Source organism: Juglans microcarpa x Juglans regia, chromosome 6D, assembly GCF_004785595.1.
Source record: "Juglans microcarpa x Juglans regia isolate MS1-56 chromosome 6D, Jm3101_v1.0, whole genome shotgun sequence".
In the NCBI taxonomy this organism is placed as follows: Eukaryota; Viridiplantae; Streptophyta; class Magnoliopsida; order Fagales; family Juglandaceae; genus Juglans; species Juglans microcarpa x Juglans regia.
The window spans coordinates 30,376,286-30,395,539 of NC_054604.1; the positions used below are offsets into that span (position 1 = coordinate 30,376,286).

General features: G+C 38.0%; 2 protein-coding genes across 2 annotated transcripts; one reads left to right on the plus strand and one right to left on the minus strand.

The window, feature by feature from the left end:
- Nucleotides 1–3,087: 3,087 nt before the first annotated feature.
- Nucleotides 3,088–5,381, plus strand: LOC121235699 (probable membrane-associated kinase regulator 2). Its single transcript, XM_041132067.1, has 2 exons — nucleotides 3,088–4,684; nucleotides 4,830–5,381. The coding sequence occupies exons 1-2, from the start codon at nucleotides 3,439–3,441 to the stop codon at nucleotides 4,946–4,948; spliced, it is 1,365 nt and encodes a 454-aa protein (XP_040988001.1). The 5' UTR covers nucleotides 3,088–3,438; the 3' UTR covers nucleotides 4,949–5,381.
- An 11,977-nt stretch (nucleotides 5,382–17,358) lies between these two features.
- LOC121235525 lies at nucleotides 17,359–18,006 on the minus strand. The gene has a single exon (XM_041131870.1). The coding sequence runs from the start codon at nucleotides 18,004–18,006 to the stop codon at nucleotides 17,359–17,361; it is 648 nt and encodes a 215-aa protein (XP_040987804.1).
- Nucleotides 18,007–19,254: the final 1,248 nt, after the last annotated feature.

Here is a 19,254-nt window from a genome sequence, read left to right on the forward strand (position 1 = left end):
TACTACGTAGTATGGAACTAGAGTAACACTTAACAAATTCACAGCCTAAATATTTTATCAAGAGAGAACAAAAAGAGAGAGAGTATTTTTCTACTTTTCAGATGGTGCCAAAAACACAATTGAGGAGGACTATACCTATGGAACTAGAGTAACACTTAACAAATCCACAGCCTAAGTATTTTATCAAGAGAGAACAAAAAGAGAGAGTATTTTTCTACTTTTCAGATGGTGCCAAAAACACAATTGAGGAGGACTATACCTATGCACGGCTAGCCTTAAAGTCCAGCCTTCAATAGAATTGTGAAACGGCAGTAACGCATAGCTTTAAGCCATGCGTTACAAGCAACTGCAGGAGGGGTCAGTCCCACGTGAGCGCCCCTCTATCTAACATTTTTTAATCTCAAAACAATGTCCATTACAACATATCCAAAGCGGCACTCTACTTACTTAATAAAAGTAGAGTCCCTCCCCCAAAAAAAAAAAAAAACGCAGTCTTCTTCATAATACTCAGCGACGTCGTTCCCACGTCCACCTTCATTCACTTCAGTTTAGTTGGGAAGCTCGGGTTCCATCCTCCCTTTCCCTTCTCTAGCTGGGTTTCTAACAATAAATCCCAAGTGCAACAATTAAGTTTTGGGATATTGAGATCGAAACAATCATCAGTACTGTGTGTGACACTATTGAAAGGTATACCTACCTTTATTACTCAAATATCATCAATCCCTGGCCCTCGAAAGAAACAAAGTAATCTCCTTAAATACGACCACATACCACATGGGAGTTTCACAGGCACCGGTGGTTACGCCCCATTTAAAAGAGATTCTGGAGTTGCCTTGTCACTTTCGTCGGGGGGACCCTCACTCTCTCAAGCACTTAGCAGATACAATAATAATAATATCACGGGTGGAAGGTCCACATATCTGACGGTTGCTATCAATCTTTATCCCTCATGTATGTATCGCCCGATTTGATTTGACTTTTGGTGTAATACCTTCGTGGGTTTTGTGAAGTATGGCGTATGGACCATTTCTCTCTTTCTTGCTTCGAGGTGGCATGCACCTCGATATCCGACGGTTTGGATTACACCAGCTTGGCGTTGAATACGATATCAAGGTCAAATCTTTTCAAGTGAGGTCTGATGAGACACGTGCACAAGAATGTTGGGTCCCCCCGCCTCTGCATGCTCGCCACGTGACTTTGATTCGTGTCTATTTGGCCCAATCTAGTTCGCTCGCTGCAGTAACTGGTAATTGAACACTGATTAATTCCGCCACCAATATCTGATACATTTTGGTAAAAGGAAAATGACGGTTGAAGATCAAAAGTGATGGTTTGAATTTTGAATTTTTATTTTTTTTAATAATTAAAGAAATGAATATTAGTGAATTTATATTTTTTTAAAAAAATTTAAAATTGTGTAAAAAATATTAAAAAAATAAAAAAATAAAAATTATTTGCATTCATCGGTACATTTCCTTGAGTTAAATATCGATATCAGTAGCACAGTACTTGATAAAATACAGTCATATCTCCAACTTTATTTTCTCTCTCTTCTTTTTTTTTTTAATTTTTTTTTTGTAGTATATCAAGTTTAATTTTCTTGAAAATATCTTATAACATCTGATTAAAAAAAAATATATATTCATCGTTTATTTTTTTATCATCTTCTTATCATTTTATGATGATGTATTAGATGATAGATTCATAAATAAAATATATAACTATGTCTTTAATTATTTAATATCATATTATGAGATAATTAAAGGTTAATAAAAATTAAAATGATAAATAAAATTACTCAATCCAAAATACAAATTCTTCCATAATTTAAAACAAAGTTTAGATCCAAAAATTATAAATAATTACGATCCGTGGTGAACAACGAAGACATTTCTCAAAACTCGTGGATCAAGGTCCCTTCCATTTAATCAAAATATCATGTACATTCCTTATTTGACACGAAGACGATGGAAATTAATCCCAAACTCAACGCTTTCAGAGTTTAGAGGTAAAGAGAGCTCCAATCAATCATGGCTCTGCTGCCCAGTACTCTTATCTCTGCAAACTATTTGCTGCCTTTCTTACTACCACTGCCAGGAAATTTTGGAGACTCATTGTCACCTCATTGGTCTTATATATATATATATATATATATATCGCATATTCAACATGATAAACAAGAAATTCAACAAATGCATGATTTGTAGTTATTGTATGAATGTCCTATCACTTTCAAATAACTCACTATAGATATATTTTATTTTCTAATAAAAACAATTTAAAAATATGAAATTTGAACACAATTATTATTTTTAATTAGAGTTTAGTATAAACACGTTGGTGGTTGTACAACAGTTCTATATCGCTTTTCTTCTCTTTTAATTTTTTTAGGTTTAAGGTCTAAGTTATGTTTCAATCAGTCGCAAGGATGTCCCTATGTTGCAAATCCGTGTAGAGACCTTTCTTAATTCTTACAAACTGTATTGGTGCACTTCGGATAATGAAATGAGATGATATATTTTTAGATAAAATTTAAAATTTAAATAAAAATATTATTTTTTAATCTTTTTATTATTTTAAGATTTAAAAAAATTAAATTATCTATTATATTTTACGTTAATATTTTGTAAAATTATAATAATGAAATGAAATAAAATGAAACACTTATACCATTCAAACGAGGCTTTATTATGATTATTAAACAACTTTTGCTAGGTTAATGGGGCCTTATTATGATTATTAAACAACTTTTGTAAGGTTATTTAGGTTTGTTTAAATAGTAAAAATATTTCATCTTATTTAATTATTATAATTTTTTTAAATTTTTATATAAAATAGAATAAATATTTCAACTTTTTGAAGATCTTTAATCTTTATAAAATTATATTTTATTTAAAATCATCTCATCATTTAAATATTAATTAGATATTTGAATAAATTAAATTTTTAATTAGAATATTTATGAATAATAATTAAAAATAAAAAGAAAATAGTTATCAAGAGGCCGTACGTACTCGTGTTGGTAAAAATAAGTATCGGTATGCTGTTCTTCTCTCTCTTCCATAAGACTCCCCCTCTCTTATTACTCTGACTATCTCTGTCTCTATATCTGACGCGAGGACTGGTCTCACATGACCCTCCTGCAATTACCTCCACGAAACAGACAAACCAAAAAGCAAAACTCCCCTAGTCTTTACCCTCTCCCTCTTTTCCTCTCTCCTCACTCTGTCTATGGTAAAAGCTTATCGCCTGTTCTCTCTGCCACCCCATTTTCAATACCAGTACTACTCCTGCAAACCCATTAAGTTAAGGCTCCCGTAAACCTTCTTTCCTCTCCCTTGTTCACTTTTCTGTTTCCCTCTATTTCATTCTACCCCCAAGCCTTTCTAAAAGCAGCAACTGAATCCATTTCCCACTTGTATACTGGCTCTCCCAACTATGGAAGCTTTTAGCTTGCTCAAGTATTGGAGAGGCGCCGGTGGCATCAACAGTGGCGGAGGTGGCGGAGATTCGTTACGCGCCGCCGGGACTACCACTATAGTTACCGCTGTGGCTCAAAGTAGTGCTGGGGAGACTGACGAAGACGACGACGACGACGGACCTTTTTTCGACTTAGAGTTCGCTGTTCCAGACGAAGATGACGATGTGGAAGATGGGGACGAAAACGAAAGCGGAGAACAAGAAGGAACCAACCGTGAGAACGAGAGCGAAGAAGACGAGGACGAGTTTGACGGCGGTGGGGACGTCGACGGTGAGGGAGAATTCAACTTCACGCTTGCCTCTGGGTCCAGCATTGACCGTACGGATCAGAATCTGTCGCTCTCTCCTTCTGATGATCTGTTCTTCAAGGGAAGGCTCGTTCCCATTGAGCCTTCTTCGCTCGTGTTCAACACCTCCGAACCCAATTCCAAGCCGCCCCAGTTTCCTGTCTCATTGTTGAAATCTGCCACGAAATTTCGAGTCTCCATGTTGGGCCTTAAGAAACCTAAACCGAGTGGCAATGATGCTCCGAAATCAGAGACAAGTGAGCCTGTTGCCTCTGCTCCCCAACCACAGCCAAAAAAACAAAACAAGGAACAACCACAACAGCAGCAGAGTAAGTCTTTGACTGTGAAGTTCAAGGTGGAGGAGGTACCCATAGTATCCCTGTTCACCAGAGACAGTTCGAGAAGCGCTTCAGCTGGTAACAAGGCGCAGAAGCAGAACAACGTGGAAGAGTCTGTTTCTGATGAGAAGCGCTTCTCAAAGGAGGTAATGCAAAAGTACTTGAGAAAGGTAAAGCCTCTTTATTTTCGGGTTTCCAAAAGGTACGGCGAGAAGCTGAGGTTTTCCGGGCAGTTAAGCCTAGGTGCCGGTGCCAAGGCTGTACCTCCGTCTTCCAAGGCGGATCAGAAACCAGCTCCAGTGAAATCGGTCGCCGAGAAGGCTGTAGCAGAACCGGCGGCTTCTGATCAAGGTCTAGTTAACAATGTTAAGATGAGTCAGAAGCTGGGCAATCTTCCGACGGGGCTGAGAGTGGTGTGTAAGCATTTGGGTAAGAGCCGGTCGGCTTCGTCGTCTGCGGTAGCGGCGGCGCCAACGGCGCCTGTGTCGTCGAGACGAAGAGATGATTCGCTGTTGCAGCAACAGGATGGGATCCAGGGTGCCATTCTGCATTGCAAAAGGTCCTTCAATGCCTCCAGAGGTAATCATGTCACGAATTCCCTTTGCTCTTTTCTTCTATATTTTTTATTGAAACCCTTTACCCGCAGAGTTCTAATGCAAGCCAATTCACCATTTACAGCAACATAGTTTTTGTTATAATTAATTATTATATTTTTGTTACTTAGATTTGGAATCTTCTCTGCTATCACGTTCCGTAAGCGACCCGTCGAGCGACAAATCTTCAGAATTGGCCATGAAGTCATCGGTTGAAGGGAAAGATGGACACTCCGATCAATCTCCTTGATTTTGAGGCCCCCCAGAGTATTCGTGGCAACTCCGGTCACGATCACTCTGATCCATTTCCAGGCCCAGACGAAGGACTAGGTAATAGTAGTAATCATGTCACCTTCTCAGTGAGTATTCCGCAGCCTTGTTCTTTGTAAATGTTTTATAAACCGAGAAAGAAAAACATAGCTAGCTAGGGCGAAGAAAAGAGTTGGCTCATGTCTTACGAAAGATGACTGGTGAGCGCATGTGTAAAAGCTCACATCTTTCCTCGAACATGAAAGTAGAATCAAATCTTTGTATCTATTTACTTTGTAATCAGTAGCAGCAGCACTTAAACCAGGCCAGTCCGCGAAACACCAGCGTGAAACACCAGTAATCACTTAGTTTTGAATGGGGTTTATTTACTATTTGTTTCCTGATGTGAATATGGTAATGTGGGTTTTGTTGCATTGATTATTATTATTATTGTATTAGAGAAGTGGATGATTTATTTTTCTCTCAATGGTGTCTTTAGTGGTCAGAGAAGTGGGAAAAGTAGCGGACCTAAACAGTAAAAAAGAGTTTTCTTTTTTGTTAAAGGAAGAGAGAGGATTAGCAGACAGCAGAGTAAAGAGGGAGTCAGATCAGAGCGGCGTGGAGTATCTCTCCTCTCTCACGGCAAAAATAACTCCCTACGCTCTCTTTCTCTCGTTCTTTTTCCTTGGAAATCACGAAGTCATTGATGGTGATGAACCCAATTTCTGTGTTGCGAAATAACGTCGGAGATTCAATTTGTCTCCTTGTGCGATTTTTCGGACCCACAAAAAGCACTGCTTGCTTTGTTTGTTTATTTCCTAATGCCATTTTTCTTTACTTTTCCCGCCGGATTGGATTTGCTTACTGCTTGCACAAACCCTGCAGCCTCCGGCTACCTTGTTTGTGGGTTCTGCCCAATTATCTGATCCTCACTCATTTTTAATGGTTTTTTACACCTGCAGTCTTGCACTCAAAGCCCAGCCCATTTCTCCTCGAGCTTTTAGCCGCACATCACAGTTTGCCATCTTTTTGAACTTTTTTACCTTATAGTCCTTTTGAAGAACATATAAACTTGCACAAAATGTTAGGTTTGTAGCCAGATTGCAAAAGAGCTCCAACCATCCTGTACAAGCTCACGCTGTTGAAATCTTCCCTTCGCTTTTCAATGTCAAGACACTCAATGTATATAGATGACAATGGAACAGTCTTGTCGGAAGGCTTGACGGTGAATTACGTTTCACCGAATCAAAAAACTAACAAAACAACCTTGGTTGGGCTTATATTAATATTCCTTTGACTATTTTACAAGATAGCGCAAACTACCACGTGTCAGTGTCATTCATGGAATCTCTCGGATTACCATTTTCTCCGGCATGTGAAACGGTCGTATACTGTAATGCAGGTATATATTATTCATTTATACAGAGCTCGGAACGTGTGCCAGCTACAGCTAGCGGTGCCCTTCAATTTACCTTCTGGTGCTGCCAAATGGCCCCTATTCTTTCCCAATTTCTACATTGTTCATCTGTGAAGTGATTCTGTAGAATAATGTCAGAGATATGCAGTTTCCGTGGCAGAACTAGTTTTTTTTTTTGGATAGTTGTTGAAACAGGCAATGTCTTGTACCCAAAAAATGCCAACCTTCTAATACATTTATGACATGTAAACTCGTTAAAGTAACAGAAAGGGAGGAAATGAGGAATTAATAGAATATCTCAAAATACATGAACCCATGGAAATAAGGCTATCTTTAGAAGTTCCAAGAGGGACTTGTTTTGGACTAAAAAGATGGAAAAAAGGGGGAGATTTTATGGGGAGCATGATTGAGCCAATCATGGCAATTGTAACTGGATTGAGGGACAAATAACTCATCAAAAGCCTGCACGCTGGTGTGTGGAAAAATTAGCTAAATTCATGTACCAAGGGGATAAACTGTGGGTGTTCATGTACCATAATTAATTCCAGGGCAAATGGATTGGCTCTGTTTACGGGGTTAATATGCCTAGCACTGTTTATTCGGGCCGAATTTTTTTGAGATGACATGAACTGTAACTTATGGTCTTTGTTCACTCCTAACTACTGTTTGCTAACAAGTTTAATTATTATTATTATTTTTTTAAATATTATCCTCTTTTTCTCTTCATCTTTTCAAAGACATGAAATGATTAATTTATAAGTAAACTATAATATAATAATTAATTTGTAATAAATTAATATCTTATGATAAATAGTAAAATTAACTGTAGAGAATTTTTCAATCAAAAAGAATTGAGAATATGCCTATTCATAAACTATTGACAAATCTTATTTGAGGTAGAGCAATGTTATATATCAGTCACAATTCGCTTTCACATTTCACACTTATAATTTTTTTTTTTTCATTTAGTGTGAAAGTATTTTAGAGTGTGGGATGTGTGATAATGAATAGTGGCTGACAAGAAGAATTTTTCTTTGAGATATTCATCATTTACATGTTTATCTATAAACTATGTATAAATACTTATTTATTATTATTTACAGACAATCTGAAATACTTTTAACATTAAAAAAAACTTGAGTCCTCGATAAATCAATTTTGCTTCAGTGTATCCCACGTTGGCATCCCAAGAAGTCCCATCAGTATCACTCTCTAAATGGACCTTCAACGCTCAGTTGTTGGTGTGAGGGGAGTAATCCCCTAGACCTGGGCTGCATCAAACGGGCCTGGCCTAAGTAGCTTGAGTAACATGGGCCGAGACTAGACCAAAGAGGGTTAGGTCGACCCAGAAGGCCCATAGTGGGAAAATGTAGAAGACGTGCCTTGCGTGAGGCTCGGTTAGAAGTATGAGTTGCTCCTGACCACCCACGATCAAGGCGCCAGGGTCAAATCGAGGACCCTAACACCTAGATGTTGAAAGCAGCGCAGACAGAAGCATTGATAACTCAGGAGCAGGGTGTTAAGGATAGCCCCTGCGCTTGAGTACTGATGACGAGCTCGCTTGACCATGGCCACGCCGCATTAAATGGAAGACAACGCCAAGCATGCCACTGCCTGAATTGAGGTGTTAGTGGTCACCACGATCAGGCGTGGGGCCTTGCCACCTAATGAAAGGCTGACACGGAACGCGACAGGAGGGGATGTGAGCGACACCCCCACGACCCGGCTAACAGGTACTGACGACACCTCCTCGAATCCCTTCATCAGAAGATTACATTGGTCAGGTATATAAATATCCCTGCACACCCTCTAGGGGCTCTCTCACTATTTGATTGAATATTTTTCTCTTATACTCGCTTTGCCCCCTTCTCCCAACGACTGACTTAGGTATCGAAGGTATCACGGCGCACCGAGCCCCTCATTCTCTATCTCAACAGGATCCAGGCCGAACTCACCCAGGTTGTGAAACATGACATCAACTGCTGGATCGATACCATTTAGGTATTTTAGGATGATTCCTCCATAATTTTTTAAAATATTAATGATAGTTTTCATTTTTTTTAAGTTAAGTAGTTTAGATCTAATTGAAAACAACGAATAGGACTTGAGAACTTTATAATTGGGATAATTTTTAAAAAGGGAGAGAAATGTAATCTCGTTTATGGGCTCCTTAGTCCTTTCCTGTTAGTCAAGTGACTCTTGGAATTTGCTCCATGGGATATACTAGTTTGCTTGCCAAACTTGGTTGGCTATTGCGTCAAGACCATTCTGGTATATGTCACATAATGCTTTTCAAAAAGTTGTCGAACTCTTCCCCATTTTTTTATTTGGCTCGTAATACCAAACCAAATTATCTTTCATTTGATTATATTTTGGGTAATTTTTTAAGGAAGGTCAGCCCTAATAATTACAAAGTTTCAAAGAATCAAAACCCTTAGGCATTCGACTGTTATGAACTGCAAGGAAGATGATGGCGAGAGGGACTTTGGACAGAGATGAAGGTAGAAGACGAAGACTTTGGTTCGGAAAGACAAGTGCTTGAATAAAACCAAACTCCAAACGACACCGTTTATTTTCCTTTTATGTTATGCTATGCGTTTTAATGTTTTCGTGTAGTTTTCGTAACTATGCGTTTTATCTAGTATAGTGTTATGCGTTTTATATAGTCTTAAGCTGTGCATTTTAATGGTTGTAATGTGTCAGAATCAGTTGGGTTTGTTAGAGGATATAGTGCGTCTGAGAGGAAGGGAGGAGCATCTCTGACATTTTGGAATTATTTGGAAATTGTATGGAGGTTGGGAGGCCCTCGAAGCACTCCTGTGGCTAGTGGAATTTCCTCATTTTCATTCCATCGAATAGCTTGTCTACACTATCCATTCACAACACAGCGCACCATTCTTACGTGATTAAGCTTCCTGTTAACATCCATTATTCATTTCCAATCCATTTCTCATTTCATTCACTCAAGAAATCCCAAACTTACGTTAAGATACATTGAGGACCATAACAAATTGGTATCAAGAGCCCTTTCGATCCACCATGGTTGAAGGCACAAGATCAAAGCAGCAGGAACAACTTCAACGTCAAGTTGACAACCATGAGGAGAGTATCCGGGAGATCAAGGACTGTTTGGATCAAATGTTTGAAATGTTGCGAACCCTTGTGTCTAATCAAAATGCTATGGCCAATTAGAATGCTGTGGCCAATCATAATCTGGACCAGGACTTGGAGTTACATGAAGAGAGAAGGCCTTTCCACAGAGGCATCAAGCTTGATTTTCCTTGCTTTGCTGGTGAGAATCCTGTACATTGGATATTTAAAGCTAATCAGTTTTTTTACTATCATCACACACCCCCTCCCTAACGCCTTTTAATGGCTTCTTATCACATGAATGGTGAAGCCTTTGTGTGGTATCAAGATGCTATGGAGACAACACTATTTCCTACTTGGGAAGCTTTTACTCAAGTTTTATTAATACGGTTTGGCCCAACCGCATACGATGATCCCATGGAGGCGTTAACACGCCTCAAACAAACCTCTACAGTGGCTTCGTACAAAGGTCATTTTGAATCTTTGTCCAATAGATTGAAAGGCTTGTCCGATAGTCATAGATACAGTTGTTTCTTGAGCGGATTGAAAGATGAGGTTCGTCTCCCTGTTCGAATACTCAATCCCCTCAGCTTGACTGCAGCCTTTGGGCTTGCAAAAATTCAGGAGGAATATTTACTAAGCTCAAGGAAGACATGGAGGTCAGTAGGTAAGTCATCACACATGTTTCCTAAAGAAATTTCTAGCTCTAAGTTGTTGCCTAGTGACAAGCCGAAATATCAGAAGTCTTTTACTCCCTCTAGGAGTATTTCATTAGTTCACATGGATGAGAAGAGGAAAAATGGCCTTTGCTTCCATTGCGATGAAAAGTGAAACCCGTTATACAAATGTAAACAGCCTAAAGTCTATATGATGCAAACTGTAGAAAGGAATGATGACAAGGAGGGAGAAATTTTTTATGATTCGACTGAGAGTATAGACAATCAGAAGATGGAAGATATGGTTGGACTTGAAATTTCCATTCATGCCATTACGGGGGCACCTCATTCAAATACCATGAGGTTGTAAGGGCGGGTTAATGGAGTTTCTGTGGTGGTCTTAGTGGACTCCGGCAGTACTCATAATTTTTTGGATCCGTCCGTAGTAAAGAGAGCTCAGTTGGTGGTGGAGGACTCTACCAAGCTACAAGTTCGCGTGGCCAACAGGGAGTTGATTCAAAGTGGTGGCTGCTGTACTAATGTGGGGCTGTGCATTCAAGGTACTAAGTTTCCTACTTCATTGTTTATGCTAACTCTTGGTGGGTGTGATTTAGGTTTGGGGGTCTAATGGCTCCAGACATTGGGCAACATTATGTGGAATTTTTCTAACTTGTCTATGAAGTTCACCTTTGCGAATAAACCTGTGTGTTTATGGGGCTTATCTATGACACCCTTGTCCTTTGAAGGGAGAAATAAGATCTTGCAAGCTGCTATATGCACTAGTAGGGGGGTTTTATTACAGCTGTTGGGGCAAGATAATGGGATTCCGCAGGGGCACATTGACCCGGATATTGCCAAATTACTGAAGCAAGTTGCTGAGATCTTTGAGGAGCCTAAGGGTCTTCCTCCTAAAAGGGTTCATGACCACAAAATTACATTACAGGAAGGGGCAGCACCTGTGTCCATTCGACCCTATCGTTACCCTCATTACCAAAAGTTGGAAATAGAAAATATTGTGAGGGACCTACTGCAATCCGGGGTTATTAAGCCTAGCACAAGCCCTTTTTCTTCGCCGATCTTATTAGTCCATAAAGCAGATGGTAGTTGGAGATTGTATGTCGACTATAGGGCACTCAACAGCATGACGGTAAAGGATAAATTTCCAATACCAATCATAGATGAACTTCTCGATGAGCTGAATAGGGCCATGATTTTCTAAAAGCTGGATTTACGGTCTGGTTACCACCAGATAAGAGTTGTTCCTGAAGATACGGCAAAGACAGCTTTTCGTACCCATGAAGGACATTACGAGTTTTTAGTAATGCCCTTCGGATTAACTAATGCCCCGGCTACCTTTCAAGGGTTAATGAACGAAGTGTTTAGGCCCTTTTTACGGAAGTTCGTCTTAGTTTTCTTTGATGATATACTCGTCTATAGCAGCAGCTGGGCTGCACATTTGAGCCATTTACAACAAGTATTGCAGGTACTTAGAGACCATCAGCTTTATGCCAAAATGTCTAAATGCAGCTTTGGGGTTTTAGAGGTCAATTATTTGGGCCATGTGGTGTCAGGCCAAGGGGTGCAAGCTGATTATTCTAAGGTCAAAGCTATGCTCGAGTGGCCACTGCCTACCAGCCCTAAATCCTTGCGAGGATTCCTTGGGTTAACGGGATATTACTACAAGTTCATCCGGCATTAAGGGGCCATTGCAGCACCTCTTACGGCCCTTTTGCGGAAAAATTGTTTCAAGTGGACGGATGAAGCAATAAGGACTTTTCAGGCCCTTAAAACTGCAGTTGCGCACCCACCAGTTTTATCCTTACCGGATTTTTCTAAGACTTTCACAATTGAGTGTGATGCAAGTGGCATTGGCATAGGGGCTGTTTTGATGCAAGAGGGACATCCGATTGCATTTATGAGTAAAGCTTTGAAGGGTAAGGCATTCATGTTATCTACTTATGAACGGGAATTGTTGGCTTTAGTCTCGGCTGTTCAAAGGTGGCGACCTTACTTGTTGGGACAGTCCTTTATTATTAAAACTGACCAGCAAGCTCTCAAGTATTTGCTTGAGCAGAAAGTAGGGACGGTAACAGAACAAAAATGGATAACCAAGCTTCTAGGCTACGATTTTTCTATACAGTACAAATTAGGAAAGGAAAATAAAGTGGCTGACGTGCTATCCAGGAAGTTTGAAACTAAAGGAATCGAGGACGGGTATTTAGCTCTAATAACTTTTCCTACTCCCAGTTGGATTGAGGAATTAAAAGCTTCCTATTCCTTTTCCTTAGAGATAAAGGAAATTCTCCAAAAGTTGCGAACATGCGCTGAAGTGCCTAAAGACTTTTCTCTTAAACAGGGCTTACTTCTAAAGAAAGGGTGGCTTGTTATTGTAGCACAGTCTCATTTCAAACAGAAGGTGCTGGAATATATCCATTCGGATCCTCAAGCTGGGCATAATGGTTTTTTGAAGACATCAACGTGCGAAAAGGGATTTCTTCTGGCACGGCATGAAATGAGACATAAAACAAATGGTGCGGGAATGCCTAATTTGCCAAACTACTAAGGGGGAATCAGTGCTCCCTCTTGGACTCTTACAGCCTCTCTCCATACCAACTCAAGCATGGACAGATATTTCCCTTGATTTTGTCGAAGGATTGCCCTGTTCCCAAAAGTTTGATGTTATCTTTGTTGTGGTGGATCGTTATACAAAATATGGTCATTTCATTCCATTGACCCACCCTTATACAACAGCAGTAGTATCACAAGCATTCTTAGATGGATTTTTCAAACTCCATGGATTTCCTAAAACAATAGTCTCAGACAGGGACTCAGTGTTTCTTAGCTCCTTTTGGAGAGATCTCTTAGCACTACAGGGATCATCCTTACACTATAGCTTTGCCTACCCACCCGCAATCAAATGGTCAGACAGAGTCACTCAACAAATGTCTCGAGGGCTATTTACGTGCTTACACTGGACTCAAACCCAAAGAATGGAGTAAATGGTTGAGCTTAGCAGAATGGGGTTATAATAGCTCTTACCACACGAGCTCCAAGATGTCCCTTTCGAAGCTCTTTACGGGTATCCCCCCTAAGCTGATGGCGTATGTTTCGGGGACATCCTCCACTGATGCCGTGGCCCACCTATTGAAGTCAAGAGAGCACATCAGGAACTTGTTGAAAGAAAACTTGGAATGGGCTCAGAACCGCATGAAGTTGTATGCTGATAGCAAAAGGACAGAGAGATCATTTGTGGAAGGGGATTGGGTGTTTTTATGCCTACAACCTTACCGTAAAAAATCAGTAGAGATGCGCCATAACACGAAGCTCTCTCCAAAATTTTATGGGCCTTTTCAGGTCCTTCAGAAGATCGGCTTGGTCGCCTACTGGCTAGCTCTTCCATTGACGGCAAGAGTACACCTAGTGTTCCACGTCTAGTGCCTCAAGAAAAAAATTGGAGACCAGATCCAAGCTATTCCAACACTTCCTCCAGTGGACAAAGATGGGTCTTTTCTTCCTAAACCCGAATTAATTGTGGATCGCCGTCTGAGTCGCCAAGGTCACAAAGCCATTACCGAGGTTCTCGTCAAAGGGGTGGGAGCTCCATCGGAGGCCAATAGCTGGGAGAAGTTATGGAAGTTGCAGGAGCTTTACCCATACCTTGTGGGCAAGGTTTTCTGATGGGGGGGAGAGTGTTATGAACCGCAAGGAAGATGATGGCGAGAGGGACTTTGGACAGAGATGAAGGTAGAAGATGAAGATTTTGGTTCAGAAAGACAAGTGCTTGAATAAAACCAAACTCCAAACATCACTGTTTATTTTCCTTTTATGTTATGCTATGCGTTTTAATGTTTTAATGTAGTTTCTGTAACTGTGCTTTTTATCTAGTATAGTGCTATGCGTTTTATATAGTCTTAAGTTGTGCGTTTTAATGGGTGTAATGTGTCAGAATCAGTTGGATTTGTTAGAGGATATAGTGCATCTGAGAGGAAGGGAGGAGCATCTCTGACATTTTGGAGTTATCTGGAAATTGTATGGAGGTCGGGAGGCCCTCGAAGCACTCCCGTGGCTAGTGGAACTTATCACATTTCCTCATTTTCATTCCATTGAACAGCTTGTCTACACTATCCATTCACAACACAGCGCACCATTCTTACGTGATTAAGCTTCCTGTTAACATCCATTATTCATTTCCAATCCATTTCTCATTTCATTCACTCAAGAAATCCCAAACTTACGTTAAGATACATTGAGGACCATAACATCGACCATGGACCTAATAGTCCCTAAGGACTATGCGAGGTGCCATTTGACCCTTCTTTTGATTCATGATTTTGGAAAGGAGTTCTATTAAAATGTGGCTCCACTTTCAAATTAATTTAAGCCTAACCATGAACATGACTTGGGCAGATCTTTGGATGCTAGCCACCCTTCAAAATTTTAAACCTCATCCCTCAACGCCAAGACTTTGTGTATTACATAGTTTTTGATTTGATATTACCCAAACAGAATTGTGAATTTTCCAAGTTTCTTTCACCTTAGCCTTGATGTTTGGAAGATTCATAGTTTCAAAACCGATGAGTGCATTTAATGATATAATGGAAAAACAATGAACGAACTAATGACGGTGAAAAAGTATTGAGAAAGAGAAATTATATTTACATTCATAAACTCTGCGAGTACTAGACACTTTTTTTTAAAAAAAATTGAGTAAATATAAGACTCACATGATAAAATTAAAATTTTAATAGTGGGTCATACTATTTTTTAAAAGAGAAATGATTTGTACAAGCTCCAAATAGACAAATTCCATACAAGCCTTTGTAAAAAAGTAGACCCCACTTTAAAAAAGTGTAAAAAAACTATTATTTATTAGTGGGATCCATTATTTTATAAAAAGTTTGTATGTGGCTTGTCTATTTAGGACTTGTATCTAGCATTACTCTTTTTAAAAAGAATGTGTGACACTTGCACAACTCATGATTATATTTAGTATTACTTATTCTCTTTAAGAAAAAAAAATGATTGAAGTCTTGAACTCACGTGAGAAAATTTATATTTTTAATGGTGGACAAATTATTTTCCCAAAACTCGCATTACTCAAAATTAATTAGCAGGTTAATGAGCCACGTTGACCGTCCGATATGGGTTAACTAACAAGACTTATAAGCCGCCCTCTAACCTTCGCTTGCCTTAACCCTTGTTTTATGGATCATGTTCTCACTAATGTTATACCATTTTAGTATAAACACCCATCTTTATATATGTTGAACGAATAATTACCATGAATTAATCTTGACAGTTAGGTCAAGGATATTTCCTTAAGTACTTTGATCTATAATGTCTGTCTTCAGCACTTTTGGATATTGTATATTAATTATTGTTGATCTCACTCGTGGATTGAAAGATGTTGCCTCACTACCTTACAACGTCTCCATCTTCACCCACCTCATGATATTTATAAAATAATTAATATGATGTACGTGGTTATCACTTATCCACAATCATTGATCTAGATCACTTCCATTTTCTAATATATCCAAGCTGTCAGTTCAAATGACCTTAATTATTTTGCACATAGAGTATTAGTATTGAATTGACCATTCTATTCTTCAAATTTTAATTAATATGTAACTTTTTTACTTTTAGCTAATCATTCAAAACTTAAAGTCTATATTAGATTAGTCATCACACTCTCTATAATAATAAAATATTATTATTTTTTATTATTTATATTTTTTTAATTAATCTATATTTTATTTTATAATCTTCAATAACCTCCAACAATTATATTCATTTTCATTTTCACAATTTAACAATTTATAATATAATAATCTCATATATATATAGATGATACAATCTCATATGAATAAAAATCTCATATCTATAATAGAATAATCTTAAAAAATACTTTTAGACTTGCTATAGTTCTTTTTATATTTGAAAAGAAGAATAAATTTACTGTAACTTATAGTTTGGATGAAAATAATTTAACTAATTTAATGTGGAATAAATATAGATGATATTTATTAAATTTAAAGATAAAAAAGTATTTGACTAATTCAATGTCAATGTTCTTAGAGATCGAATCTCTTTGCTCGAATGTCCTTAATTCCGGATATATATAACAATCTAGGTGTTGAAAAAATTGACCCTTTTCCCCCACTTTTTTTTTCCTCGTTCAACTTATAAATTGATAATTTTTCCTTTAGGTGATAAGTTAGTCAAAGACTCAAATGTTTATTAAACAGAGGAGAAATCCTAATGGAACTGGTAAAATTTAACAAATAAAAGGACTATTATTAGATACTTATTGCGTAATAAATTAGCCACTTTATTGGTTCTATAATTTAATATTCTTGATTTTAGCTATTTAACGAGAGAGAAATATTTTAGTTACAAAATGATAAAACAAAAGTAATCTCATAAAATGATGCGGTTTGATGTGGTTAATTATCAGATTGTAAAGTTACTTTTATTTTAAGGCAAATTCAACGGATCACTTGAAGTTATACCAGTTTATAAAATTACTTTTGTATAATTATTTTGTGGTGCAGTCCTCTTCTTAAAAAAAAGTAAAAATATAAATAAGAAAATTCCTCAGAGTGAAATAAATGGGCCGGCGGGTGTACCGTGTGAAGGTCGGCGGTCCTACCACGGAAATTTCTCGCCATGATTCTTTTCCCACGGGAAGCTTCCTCAAAGGACTACGCTAATTGTGTCTGTTCCAGGACCTTTTGAGATTCCAAGTCCTTGAAAAACCTTCCACTTCACCATGGAAATTTCAAAAGTAGCAGAAAGAAGCGAAATCAATGGTTTCTGGTCTCCCTGATCTGCTTGAAGTATATATACAATCAGTTTTAAGGGGTAATGGTGTGTCAGAATTCGTGAACAGTTGCCCATCCTTCCAAAATGGCTGGCTATTATAATCATCTAAAGTTCCTTAATTTATGGCCCGCCTCATTGAATTACTGTAAAGTTTTCTGGAAATATTTTGATCAGCATCTCACTTAGAAATAGTACTGTTTCACGAAGGAAACTTGCTCACAAATTTACTCTCTCTCTATATATGACATATCGCCCACTCGTCTAATTTAGACTGCTCTTTTGCAACCTATCTGCCTATATATAAAGCTGTATATTTCTAGAAGCTAGATAACCAAAAAAGAACGATTAAAAATTACAACAACAATATACCTCAACCCGAATCTCAATCACGAGATTGAACAGTATATATATAATTCGTATAAGCTAGAGACGAACACATGAATCACATTTCTTATCTTGGATCGCTTGGCTCGTAACATTGTAGTTGAAGCTGCAATTCATCTGCACCACCACATTTTTCTTTGATATCGTTAGAATCTTCACCCGGCCGCTGAGTTTTGTAAAGGTTCTCATAGGCAAAGCTCCCGAACTGGAGTCGTTTCTATAGCTCGGAACAGCCAAAATCTTGTCGAGCATGATATACATCGTCATGTTCATCCTTTGGGTACGCCTTGCTTTGGCCTTTCCCTGTGGAATCGTACCCTCACCCACCGTTTCCCCTCGATAATAAACAATGGTCGTGCTGTTGCCATATCTGAACGCGACTGCGTTAGGGTTTTTCACAGAAACATCAGCTATGACTGTGGCTTGTAAAGCTCCGGCACCGACTAACTGCTGCAGTGTCATCGAGTTCATCCTGATCATCGGGTCTTTGATGTGAAAGACGGTGAAGGAGAGAACTAACATAACGACTGCTAGAATTAGAAAGAGGGCGGTGAAGCAGCCACAACACTTGATGCATCTTCTCCGGCCGAGTCTTTGTTGCGTGTAAAGGGCTTCGTCTTCGTCGCTGCGGATCCGGTAGGCCTTGGGGGCTAAGGGCTTGACTTGCTGATCTATTTCAGGCGCCATGGCTAAGGTATGTTGAAGCAAAAAGGTGGAACGGGGGTATGGTAATTATATAATAATGATAAGGCACAAATTCCTTATTGGTTACCTTTGGGAGTTTCTTCACTTCCATGAAAGTCTGGGAGATGTGATGATGATAAGTCAGTCGTCCACTATGCAAGCTAGTCGATCTTAACGCGTTTGCACGCATGTCACGGCTTGACTATTGACTTTGACGAAGAATCAACTTGGCCTGGTTTTTTGAAGGAATTCCCAGCTTAGAATGTGATCCTAAACTTTGCGAGGTTAATTCCTAATTTGAAGATCAAACGATACGTCAGTGAATATATCGTTGGACGGCAATAATCAAATTAACACATAAATTTGTCTCTTTCCCTTCTGTCTTCCTAATGAAAATTCTACTCGGGGATGTGGGGCTACTATGAAAGAATGCCGCGGGTCTTACTCTTAATTAATTATATCCTAAGAGCAATGTTATTCATGGTTTTTTTTTTTTTTTTTGATATTATATAAATATATATATATATATATTAAGTAATTTCATGATTGGAGATAAAATGTTTTATGATAAAAACAACATTTCTCATAACTTAATTATAAAGGAAAAATGTCAGTATTCACCCTAACTTTACCCTATTTTTTAAAGTCCCAGGTATTGTTTTTAAATTAAATGTAAAATATCCTAAGTTTAACATAAGAGGCCGGGACGATCTATGAATGATATATATTATACATTGCTTACGTTTTTATAATGATTACAAAAGCTCCAATTGCAACCTTAATTTTTGAAATATATGGATCCAAATATAGGTTAAGCCTCCACGTAGTTCCCTAGCTAATAATATTTATATATTAAATAATAATTATATATACTATACACGTGATATAATTTAATTTAAAATTTTAAATATTACAAATTAAATTATGTTAAAAGAATAGTATGTGATATAAAGATTTTTAAATATTACTGTTTATACAATAAATATTAATATTTGGATAATTCGATACATTATACTACCATCCCATTTTCATCCCACTAAGTATAATGTGACATATTTATCATTATTAAATGATCATTTATTGTATGATTCTTTATCATATGATAGTGATGAATGTGCCACATACTACTTAGTATGATCAAAATATGATGAGAGTGTGGTGTATAACATTACTAGTACAGTAAGTTGAGATGAAAGTTAAATAAAATATTATTTTTTAATATTATTATTATTTTAAAATTTGAAACATTGA

What these genes read in the sequence shown, in the direction of transcription:
- LOC121235699 (XM_041132067.1), top strand. Translation starts at nt 3,439, where the DNA reads ATGGAAGCTTTTAGCTTGCTCAAGTATTGGAGAGGCGCCGGTGGCATC. An exon ending in GTCCTTCAATGCCTCCAGAG is followed by an intron (nt 4,685 to 4,829) that starts GTAATCATGTCA and finishes TTTGTTACTTAG; the next exon opens with ATTTGGAATCTTCTCTGCTA.
- LOC121235525 (XM_041131870.1), bottom strand. Translation starts at nt 18,006, where the DNA reads ATGGCGCCTGAAATAGATCAGCAAGTCAAGCCCTTAGCCCCCAAGGCC.